The 10,898-nt window shown below is 37.9% G+C and overlaps 1 protein-coding gene across 1 annotated transcript in view; it reads right to left on the bottom strand.

Annotated features, from left to right (window-relative positions):
* Positions 1–10,898, bottom strand: part of ULK4 (unc-51 like kinase 4) — a gene marked incomplete at its 3' end in the record, with an annotated part of 718,552 nt that overhangs the window by 594,694 nt on the left and 112,960 nt on the right. The window contains exons 12-13 of the mRNA XM_007949711.1: positions 6,833–6,937; positions 2,743–2,803 (exon numbers count right to left, since the gene is read on the bottom strand). Of these exons, the coding sequence (XP_007947902.1) occupies positions 2,743–2,803; positions 6,833–6,937 (166 nt within the window). The remainder of the gene's footprint in view (positions 1–2,742; positions 2,804–6,832; positions 6,938–10,898) is intronic.

The following is a 10,898-nucleotide window of genomic DNA, read 5'->3' as shown; positions in this document are numbered from 1 at the left end:
ATTTCTATCTCCAAGACCATGTTTTCCAACTACTGGTGATTCTTCTTTGTTTCCAACTTTTGCATTCAAATCACCAGTAATAATCAACATAACTTGATTGTGTGTTTGGTCAATTTCAGACTGTAAAAGCTGGTAAAAATCTTTAATTTATTCATTTTTGGCTTTGGTGGTTGGTGCATAAATTTGAAAAACAATAGTATTAACTTGTCTTCCTTTTAGGCATATGGATATTATCCTATAACTGACAGCACTGTACTTCAGGACAGATCTTGATGCATTCTTTACAACGATACATGCCACACCATTCCCCATCAATTTGTCATTCTCGGCACAGTAGATCATATGACTGATTCAAAATGGCCAAAACCAGTTCATTTCAGCTCACTAATACCTAGGATATTGATCTTTATGTGTTCCATTTCAATTTTGACAACTTCCAATTCTCCTAGATTCATACTTCATACATTCCATGTTCTGATTATTAATGGATGTTTGCAGCTGTTTCTTCCCATTTTGAGTCATGCCACATCAGCAAATGCAGGTCCCGAAAGGTTTACTCCATCCAACGTCTATCAGTTTGTCATGCTTGCATATCAGTGGTAGCTTGCATGTTGCTGTGAGGCTGGAGGCTATGCCACCAGGATTTCAAATACCAGCAAGGTCACCCATTGTGGACAGGTTTCAGCAGAGTTCCAGATGAAGACAGACTTGGAAGAAGGAAGGGGCCATCCACTTCTCAAATAATTGGCCAGTGAAAACCTTACAAATAGCAGTGAAGCACTGTCTGATATGTTACTGGAAATCTTTATGAATAGCTCTAAAACTTTGTTTGATATAGTGCCAGAAGATGAGCTCCTCAGGTCAGAAGGCACTCACAATATGACTAGGGAAGAGGTGCCTCCTTAAAGTAGAGTCAACCTTAATGATTTAGATGGAATAAAGAAGATTATTTCCAAATAACAACCCTTTAGTATTTCATAAATAAGGGTTCCACTTGGCAATGAAATCAATAAATACTAAAAACATTTTGCTTCACATTAGTCTTTCAAAATGTCCTTCTGTACTATTGCTTTTTGTTTTTATCAGTATAGATCTATATAAGTCATTAATTGATGTCATGGACTTAATTGTGTCCCCAAAAAAATACATGTCAACTTGGCTGGGCCATGATTCTCAGTAGTTTGGTAGTTATGTAATAATTCAATCATCCTCATGATATGATCTGATGTGGTCAGTCAATCAGTTTTAAGGGAATTAGTTAGGGTGGGATACAACACCCCAAACTCAGGTCATAGCCCTGGTCCAATATATGGGGTGTGGCCTCCATCACCTTTTATCTTACAAGAGATAAAAGGAGAGAGAAGCAAACAGAGGAGGGGGGACCCCAGTAGCACCTAGAAAGAGCTGGGAGCAGAATACATTTTTGGACCCAGAGATGCGGCACTGCGGACCTCCTAGACCCAAGAGAAAATTAATACCAAGACACATAGAGATCTACAAGGAACAACACACACCCACAGATGTTGAAAGGAGACAAGGACCTTGCCTAGGGCCAAGAAATAAAGACTTCTCCTACAGCTGTTGTTGTTGTTGTGTTGTTATGTGCCGCTGAGTCGGACCGACTCATAGCAACCCCTCTTTGGGTTTCCAAGACAGTATCATAACGGAAGTAGATTTCCCAACCTTCCTTCCAAGGAGTAGCTGGTGGGTTTGAACAGCCAGCCTTCTGGTTAGCAGTCAAGTGCTTTAGCCACTATGCTACCAGAGCTCCCAGCTACTGTCCTGAATTTGGACTTCTGACCAGCTAAACTGTGAAATAATAAATTTCTGTTTGTTAAAGGCATCCACTTGTGGTACTTCTGTTATAGAAGCTCTAGATAAGTAAGATACAGCTCTGGTGGCACAGTGCCTAACGCATCCGAGAGCTAACCAGAAAATTCAAAGCCACCAGCCACTTTGAGGAAGAAAGCTGGGACAATCTACTTCTGTAAAGATTTACTGCCTTGGAAACTCAGTGGGGGTTGCTATGAACTGGAATCTTCTTGACAGCAGTGGGTTTTTGTTTTTTAAGATAACTAAGATAGTTGCTTTATTTCAATTTAAGTCTATTTTGAATTTACATCAAGTTGTGAATTCTACTCTAACTATGAATAATTATCTCCAAATAAGCTCAAGTTAAAATATAACTTGTTTAACAAAATTAAAATTTATAATATCTAAAAATTTCCTCTGTTCACCCTAAATAAAAATTTCCATTAGCTGAGAGGAAATGCAACAATCATCCTTAAATATTTCCATTCCCAAACTATCCCAGGAAAAAAAAAAAAAAGAACCACCATTTCCACTGTCCCACTCCCTGAGGCACAATTCCAATTATTCATTGTACTCCCAACATTTTTACCCACAATAGCAACACAAATAATGGAAATTCAATAGGCTTTAATAAGGGGGAGGGCGAGAGAAGGTGCCCCACCCACTGAACAGGAATACTCACCCAGTTCTACAGGAACTTCCCCACCCACCAGAGTATAAAGCAGCCCAGACTTAGTTGTGTAACATCAAGGGCTACAAATGGTTTACTGTTTAATAGTTTATATAAAACTGCCCCAAGAATATAGCCAAATGGCAAGAAAATAGGAATTTAGCTCTTCATATAAGAAAATATTTCCATTTCTAATAAATTTCATACTTGTATCAATACCCAAAATGTCTATATGTTTAATAAACCCTTTATGATCCTACCTGAATATGCTGGCAGATGCAATATTTTGGCATCATATTTAATTGGTGGTTGTTTCATTATCTGCAGTTTAAAAAAAAAAGAAATTTTGAGACATCTTTTGAGAAACATATCTATCTCCTCTACCAGATTATGTATCTATCAGGGTTGGAATTATGTCCCATATTGCATCTCCAACAGTGCTTTATAAAACATCAAGTTCATATGATGTCCTCAATAAATATTTACTAAATTGAACTGAACAAAGGAATACTGTAAAAGTCTGTTATCAAACGGATAAGAATTCAACAACGCCCTTTCAGATTCAAATACACAAATATAGGTAATAATTTATTTTTTAAAATCATCGTTGTTGTTGTTATGTGCCAACAAGTCACATTCGACTTATAGCGACCCCTCCTTGAGTTTCCGAGGCAGTATCTCCACAGAAGGAGACTGCCCCATCTGCCTTCTGAGGAAGTGGCTGGTGGGTTTGAACTGCCAGCCTTCTGGTTAGCAGTCGAGTGCCTTAGTTACTACGCTACCAGAGCTCCCAAAATGACACCAGCAGTAAAATAAAGCTTCATGGAAAAGACTCACTCTATCTTGTCTCATGCTTAACCCAATTTAACTGTAGGTGGAAAATTCAGTCATTCAACACATAGTTGCTAAATCTTTACCAAGGTGAGGCAGTAAGGGAGATATAAAAGACATGATCCTTATTATCAGAGAGTAATACCATGGTTAGGAAGAAGAGCAAACATTTAAACAGTAAAATATAAAATATTTCCATAACACTTCAAGCCAGGCAGGATATAATTATGTCCTCGGAAGGAAGGTTGGGCAATCCTACTTCCGTAGTGATACTGCCTCAGAAACCCAAGGAGGGGTCGCTATGAGTCGGGGCCAGATATAATTATAGACAAAGCATTTCAGAGATAAATTGTTTTTTAAAAAATTTAGAGACTGAGCACGCACTTTAGGCTGCTGTGGTCAGGACAGAGTTTATGGAAAAAGTGAGTAGCAGGTTGGGGTCTTAAAAGATAGTTAGGACTTGACAGTTGAATTAGAGAAGACAACACATCAGCAGGCTGAACAGCATCAATAGGAAAGTGCATGCTTCACTGGAGGAAAACACGCAGTTGGAGTCAGGAGTTCCCTTAAGAAACAGCCAGAGTACTTCCTTATTGAGATGTTTAATAAAAAATTTAACCCCCATTACTATGTCTAACTTCTCTAAAACCTCTAATATACAGTATTTTAAAAACCTTTACTCATGGTAGTATTCATGTCAGAAACGCGTAAATACATTCTAACCATGATAAATTTAGACAAAGTCAAATTGAAGGGCATTCTACACAATACCTGACCAGTATTCTTGAAAAGTGTCAAGGTCATGAAATACAAGGAAAGACTGACAAATTATCATAAGGCCACAAAGGACAAGGACAGATGTAGGAAGCAAAGGAGACACAACAACTAACTGCAACGTGGAATCCTAAAACAGAGTAAGGACATAGGATATAAATGGAACTAGGAAAATTCAAATAGATTCTGCAGTTTTATTAATACTACTAATGTTAAGGAAGGTTGGGCAATCTACATCCGCAGAGATACTGCCTCTGAAACCCAAGGAGGGGTCACTATGAGTCGGGTCCAACTTGACGGCACACAACAACAACGTTAATTTCCTCATTTTGATATCTGTACTATAGTCAGGTTAAGATGCTAAGAATGGAGAAGCTGAGTGAAAGGTATTTAGGAACCCTGTACTATTTTTTAACCTTTTCTATAAAAATACAATTAGTTTCGAATTTAAAAAAAAAAAAAAAAAAAGCCTCTACTGACTAAAGTTTCCCAGAAACTACTAAGTCGTGCTTATGTGTAGTGGTTAAGTCATTTAGCTATTAACCAAAAGGTCAGTGGGTTCAAACCTACAAACTCCTCCATGGAAGAAAGATGAGGTAGTCTGTTTCTATAAAGATTTTGGGGTCACTATGAGTCTGAATTGACTCGATGGCAGTGAGTTTTGGGTTCTGAGCAGGAATATGGTCAAAAGGTATCACACATCATTCTATAAAGTCCACTGGAAAAAGTACGCATTACCCATCAAATTTAGCATAATACAGTTAATCTGTCAGATACCCGAACTCATAAATTAGTTTCATTATGAAAAATTGCTTGATGACCTATATTAACTCTGTCTTTTTAGGAAATAAATATGCATCCAAGAAACCAATTAGTCCAAACTATAGTAATGATTCCCAACAAGATTAAACAGTTATAACTTAATACTGAAAAAGACATTATTATTATTATTATTTTATGGCCTCAATTACCATTCCCAACCATAAAAAACTTTCCTCCCCTCTTAACTATGTATTCCTGTCTGTCCAGCTATCCCTCTATGTGAGTGCTGCCCGTCTGGTGTCTTATAGCTGATTGATCTAAGAGGCACAACGCCCTGAGGTAGGTGTTCTGCCTGTAGGTCTTTCTGCTGTTGGGCTGAGAGCCAATCCATGAGAGTGAGTCCATTCCTAGGCTTGAAGGGTAACCTAGGGCCAATAGTCTCAGGGGTTCCACCAGTCTCTATCCAACCTGTAATCCTGGTGAAAAAAGAAACATTAAAAAAAAAAAAAGGAAGCAGCAACAGAGGAAGAATTGTCAGGAATAGGAGGAGGAAATGGAGTATGTGGCTGACTTTCTCCATCAACAACTGCCTCCTTTCTATGAGACAAGAAGAACTGGCTGGTGTCCAGCTACCAGTACTAAAAATGAACATTTTTATCAAAACTTCTATAGAAAAATCTTAATGAAAAGGAAGGAAAATGTACAACAGAATTTCAGTTCTCATACAATGCATAATCTCTGGAGCCACTGACTCCTAAGACAATCTTTAACGCTGAAATCTTATACCAAAAATATCTCCTGAAGGCTTCTTTAAACCAAACAATAGTCTAGCTTAACTAAAGAATGCCTGCTATGGGAGTTATGATCTTTTAAAAAACTTCCTGTAAGGGATCAAAATGATAACACCAACTTGAAAGGTTAGTGCAAGCTTAGGGACAAGTGAGTTTATGTCAACAGGGAAGGAACAAATTGGAAATGGAGGGTGAGGATAGCTGCACAATTTGAAGAATGTAATCAATGTCACTGTATTGTACATGTAGAAACTGTTGAATTGGTGTATGTTTCACTGTCCATGTTTTCAACAATAAACATAAAGCACTCAGGAGAATTAAAATGTGGAATAGGTAGTGGAGTGTGTGTCTGGTAATAAATTAGAAATTAAAACAGAGACTGAGAAATTAATGGTTTTTTTGTTTTGTTCTGTTTAAGAAGGATACTCATCATCTTCTAGTTACATAGTATTTTATAACTAAGGTCATGAAACAACAAAATTCACAGTGGGTTAGAATTGCTCTGTGAACCACAACTCCTCAAATTCCCACAGCATCTCTCTGCTCTCTGTCCTACAGCCTTGACACCCTATGAGAGGGTGTGATCTGCCCAGCCCATTCCAGCCTGGTGAGTAGTGCTCTCTAACTTCTGTCTTCATAATGCACATCAGTGACTAGATGGTTTGGAGTGATTTGCACAAGTATGTACAGAAAAACAAAAAGACCAATGCACAGGTCTGAGGCTCCTCCTTGGTCTGTAGAGAGTAGACTGATGGAAGGTAGAGGTAACACCTCAGAAACAGGGGAAAGAAAACTGCAGTGCCTAAGGCATTTGACTGCTAACCAGAAGGTTGGAGGTTCAAACCCACCAGCTACTCCACAGAAGGAAGACCAGGTAATCTAATTCCTTAAAGATTTACCACTTCAGAAACCCAATGGGGATCGCTAAGAGTCAGAATTGAATAGATGGGCAGTAGGTTTTTGTTTTTGTTTTTGTTTTTAATAAAGTAGAAGTAGAGGCGGGACAAGGAGAGGATGATAGACAGGGTGAGACTTGAAAATGTAGACACATGGCACAAATGAAATAGAAGCAGACACAAAGAGGGACCAAGAAAGAAAAGAAGGCCAAAAATATTTCGAATGAAAATATCAGACTTCAGGCCACAGTGAAGTCTAAAACTCAGCCCACAGTTGTTAAGATATCTTTCTGTACCTTCGGATTGTCGATAATTGGGGTGACGACAAGATCTGAGTCTGTGTAGATAAGCTCTCTCATCTGAGATTCCAGGTCATGCTGACTCAGGTGTCCACTTGTAATCTGAAATAAGAAGAAAAATTAGACTTTGTTTCTGTGACTAATAATAAAAAGCTTTGAAAAATCAAGCTAATAACATGCTAGGTAAGACACCACTGACAAAGGTCACCTACGTCAATGTCTCTCAAATGTTACTGAAAACACTTCCACAGACTTTTGCAAAAACCCTAAATCATATTGATCACCTAAGTTATATAGACCATAGCTACTGTTGTACAGATGGAAAAAAAAACAATGCTCAGACAACATATCTGACTTATCCAAGTTTATTACTAAGGCTGGTTTGGACCAGAAAATAGATGTTCTATAAGTTGATGTCCTAGTGCCGAAGGCATTTGATTGCAAACCAAAAAGCTGGCAGCTCAAACCCACCAGCCACTCCTCAGAAGGAAGGTTGGGCAATCTACTTCCGTAGTGATACAACCTCAAAAACTCACAAGGAGGGGTCGCGAAGAGTTGGATCCGACTTGATGGCAGTGACTTCAGTTTGGTTCTGGGAACTATGATAAGGAAATTGGTTTTTTAATTACCAGCATAGTCTTCATCTTTCATCCACAAAACACTAATCCATTTATTTCTACTGTATAGAATATTCAATGTGAAGGTAAAAGTAAAGCATAAAAAATTTTCAGGGTGAAGTGCTGATCTAACCTCTAAGGGTATACCAACTATATATTTATTAAACTTTTGAGATATTTCTTTTTATTCTACTTAAACAGATCTTTTCTTCTTAGTGTTATGCCTTAGGATTTCACACCAGAGAAAGAGTATTAATACATTAAAAATTTCAACTGGAACAATACCCAGCAAACTGAGTAACACAGAAAACCCAATCAGTGAAGAGACGAACAAGGAAATGATCCAAAACACAAGTAGAGGAGTGAATCAAAGCATAAAATAGCTAATGATGTTCCTGGAAACCAAGACCATCCCTTGCAAATTGGAATATTGACATACAAAACATTTGAAATAAGGAGGAAATTGTGTTATTTAAAAAAAAAAAAAAAAAGGTTAGAACATGGACTTTAAAGACAGAACGACTGGGTTGAACTCACTCTGTCACTTGTAAATTATGTGGCCTTAAGGAAGTTAAAAAGCTTCTATAACTACTGTTTTCTTTGTTTATAATAAAGACTAAAACCAAACCAAACATACAAAATATAGAACATTTAAAACAATGCTGGATATTGCTCAAAAGAAAGTTGAAATTAATGAAGTTCTTATAAAAAAGAAAAAAAATGTGAAGAATGTAACCAATGTCAATGAACAACTTGTGAAGAAATTGTTGAATGGGGACCTAAAATGCTAGATAAACTTTCATTGAAAGTTTTATTTTTTAAATGTTCACAAAAAGAAAATTAAATTTTTATGTGCTTCCAAAGACTTCTCCAAAAGACTCAAAAGAGATTTTACAGATTAGGAAAAACTATTCAGCAATGACATACCTGACACAAGGGACTTATTTCTAGAGCTTATAGAAAACTCCAACACCTCAAGAGCAAAAAGACAAATAATCCAATTAAAAATGGGAAGAAGACATGAACAGACATGCACCAAAGAGGATATTCATGGTGCCAATGAACATGTGAAGAAATGTTCACAGTCATTAGCCATTAGAGAGATGGAAATCAAAACAAGAACAAGATACCATCTTGCCCCAGCACTAGTAGCAAAGTTCAACAAGACAGAAAATAACAAATGCTGGCAACGATGCAGAGAGATTGGGACTCTCATACACTGCTGGTGGGACTGTAAAATGATTCAACCACTATGGAAAGCAGTATGGCGATTCCTTAAAAGTTGGAATTAGAATACCATTTGATCCAGCCATTCCACTACTAGGTATATATCTTAAAGAAGTGAAAAACGGGACAAGAACAGGTATATGTACACCCATTTTCATTGCAGCATTATTTACAATAGCCAAAAGATGGGAAAAACCTATGTGCACATCAACAGAAGAATGGATAACCAAACTGTGGTACATACACACAATGGAATACTATGAAACACTAAAGAAAACGTAGTTGGGAGTTCCGGTAAGATGTCAGAATAGGCAGACAGACTACACAGACCCACCTTCCTACCGAGGAGTAGCTGTTGGGTTTGAACCGCCAGCCTTCTGGTTAGCAGTCAAGTGCCTTAGGCACTATGCTACCAGAGCTCCTTCAACAAAGAAAAGGGGAATGAATTAACACAGATACAAAAGATAATCCTGGAGCCCTGAGCTTTGAAGGGAAGGATATAGAAGTAAACTAAACTCCAATTAATAGAAAAATGTGCATAGAAACACCAAAAAAAGAGACATGCGGAGCTGCAGTCTGGCAGCGATCCTGACAGCAATCCTGGACATTGCCAAATGATGTTAGGACTGAAGAAATAACCCAAAAATCAGCCCTGCTAGCCAGGGACTACAAGAAGGCCTGCACTGGTGCCTGGTGAATAAAAGGGGAAGCAGCGAAGAGGAAGGTGGGCTGAACTGCGAACTTTTGCATGCCCAGAGGGTGTGGCCATTTTTAATGTTTACAAATGGTTCAACCATTTTGGATATTTAAAGTGCCAGTGTTCTCCCAGATTCCAGAAACTTAAAAATATGCTCCACTTGCTGGAAACCACAAGGACATTCTGGACACCAAAGACTAGAATGGTTCTAGTTTTCAGCTCTTTCTCTCTTCTCTGATCCTTGTTCCAATTTTTTTCTTTCTCACAGATAACACCATACCTTGTTTTACTTTTTGCATTTTTCCCATTTTTTCCTTCATTATTATCCTACTCTACCTTTCTTCTCTTATTACACTCTCACCAGATATTGTGGGGCAGGGTTTTCTTTTCTTTTTCCTTTTTTTGGCAATTGTTCCTGTGTGTTTATGCAGTGTTTTTTGTCTGCTAGCTTTACTTTTTAATGCTTTTTCAATGGCTGTTTCTGTCTGAGGAGACAACAACCATGCACATGCAACACAACCACACCCACAACTACTACAACTCCACTTACTGAGGAAGAGCCACTACTTCTTTCTACACCAATTGGCCAACAATAACTGACCACCAAGAAGAGCCCAATTCACCTTTAGGGCTCTTCATGAACAGTTAACAGAGATCTAAATACAACATGTCACAATGTCTCAGAAGCAAAAGACAATCACAGTCCACACAAAGAAGCAGGATAAAGTGGTAGAAACAAGAGAGCAGGATACAGACCCAAAACACATCCTTGAGGAAGCAGCAGCATTGGAACTCCATGATAAGGAATTTAAAAGAATTATATTTAGGCATGTTCAAAGTATTGAGAGAGAGATCAAGGAAAACACAACAAAATTAAGGAAAACACAGGCAAAAGCAAGAACAATTTTCAAAGAAAATACAAGAACAAAATGACAAAATAAGTGAAAAATTAGAAATGATTCAAAATCTACAGATAGAACTCCAGAAGTTTAATGCTAAATTGTCAGAAATGGAAAACACATTGAAAGGGCAAAGGAAAAGAATTGATGCAATGGAGGACAGAATTAATGAGACTGAAGACAAATACCTGAATACCTCTTTGGAAAGGGATCAATCAGAAAAAAGATCAAAACAAAATGAAGAAAGCCTAAGGTTTATATAGGATACCATCAAAAGGAATGCTGATGTTGTTGCTATGTGCCATGGAGTCAGATCTGACTAACAGCGAACTCTCCTTGGGTTTCCAAGGTGGTATCACTCCAGAAGTAGAGTGCTCGAACTTCCTTCCAAGGAATGGCTGGTACGTTTGAACGGCCAGACTTCTGGTTAGCGGTCAAATGCCTTACGCACTATGCTACCACAGCTCCTTCAAAAGGAATGACCTATGTGTAACAGGAATTCCAGAACAGGAAGGGAAAAAGAAAACCATTAAGAAAATTGTCCAAGATTTCTTGAAGGAGAACTTCCCTGATATGATGAAAGAGAATATATCCATACAGGAAGTCAAAAAAAACCCAAACAG

Source organism: Orycteropus afer, unplaced genomic scaffold (genome assembly GCF_000298275.1).
Source record: "Orycteropus afer afer isolate SDZICR_OR568_19922 unplaced genomic scaffold, OryAfe1.0 scaffold00250, whole genome shotgun sequence".
NCBI lineage: Eukaryota > Metazoa > Chordata > Mammalia > Tubulidentata > Orycteropodidae > Orycteropus > Orycteropus afer.
This window is presented reverse-complemented; position numbering and strand designations above follow the sequence as displayed.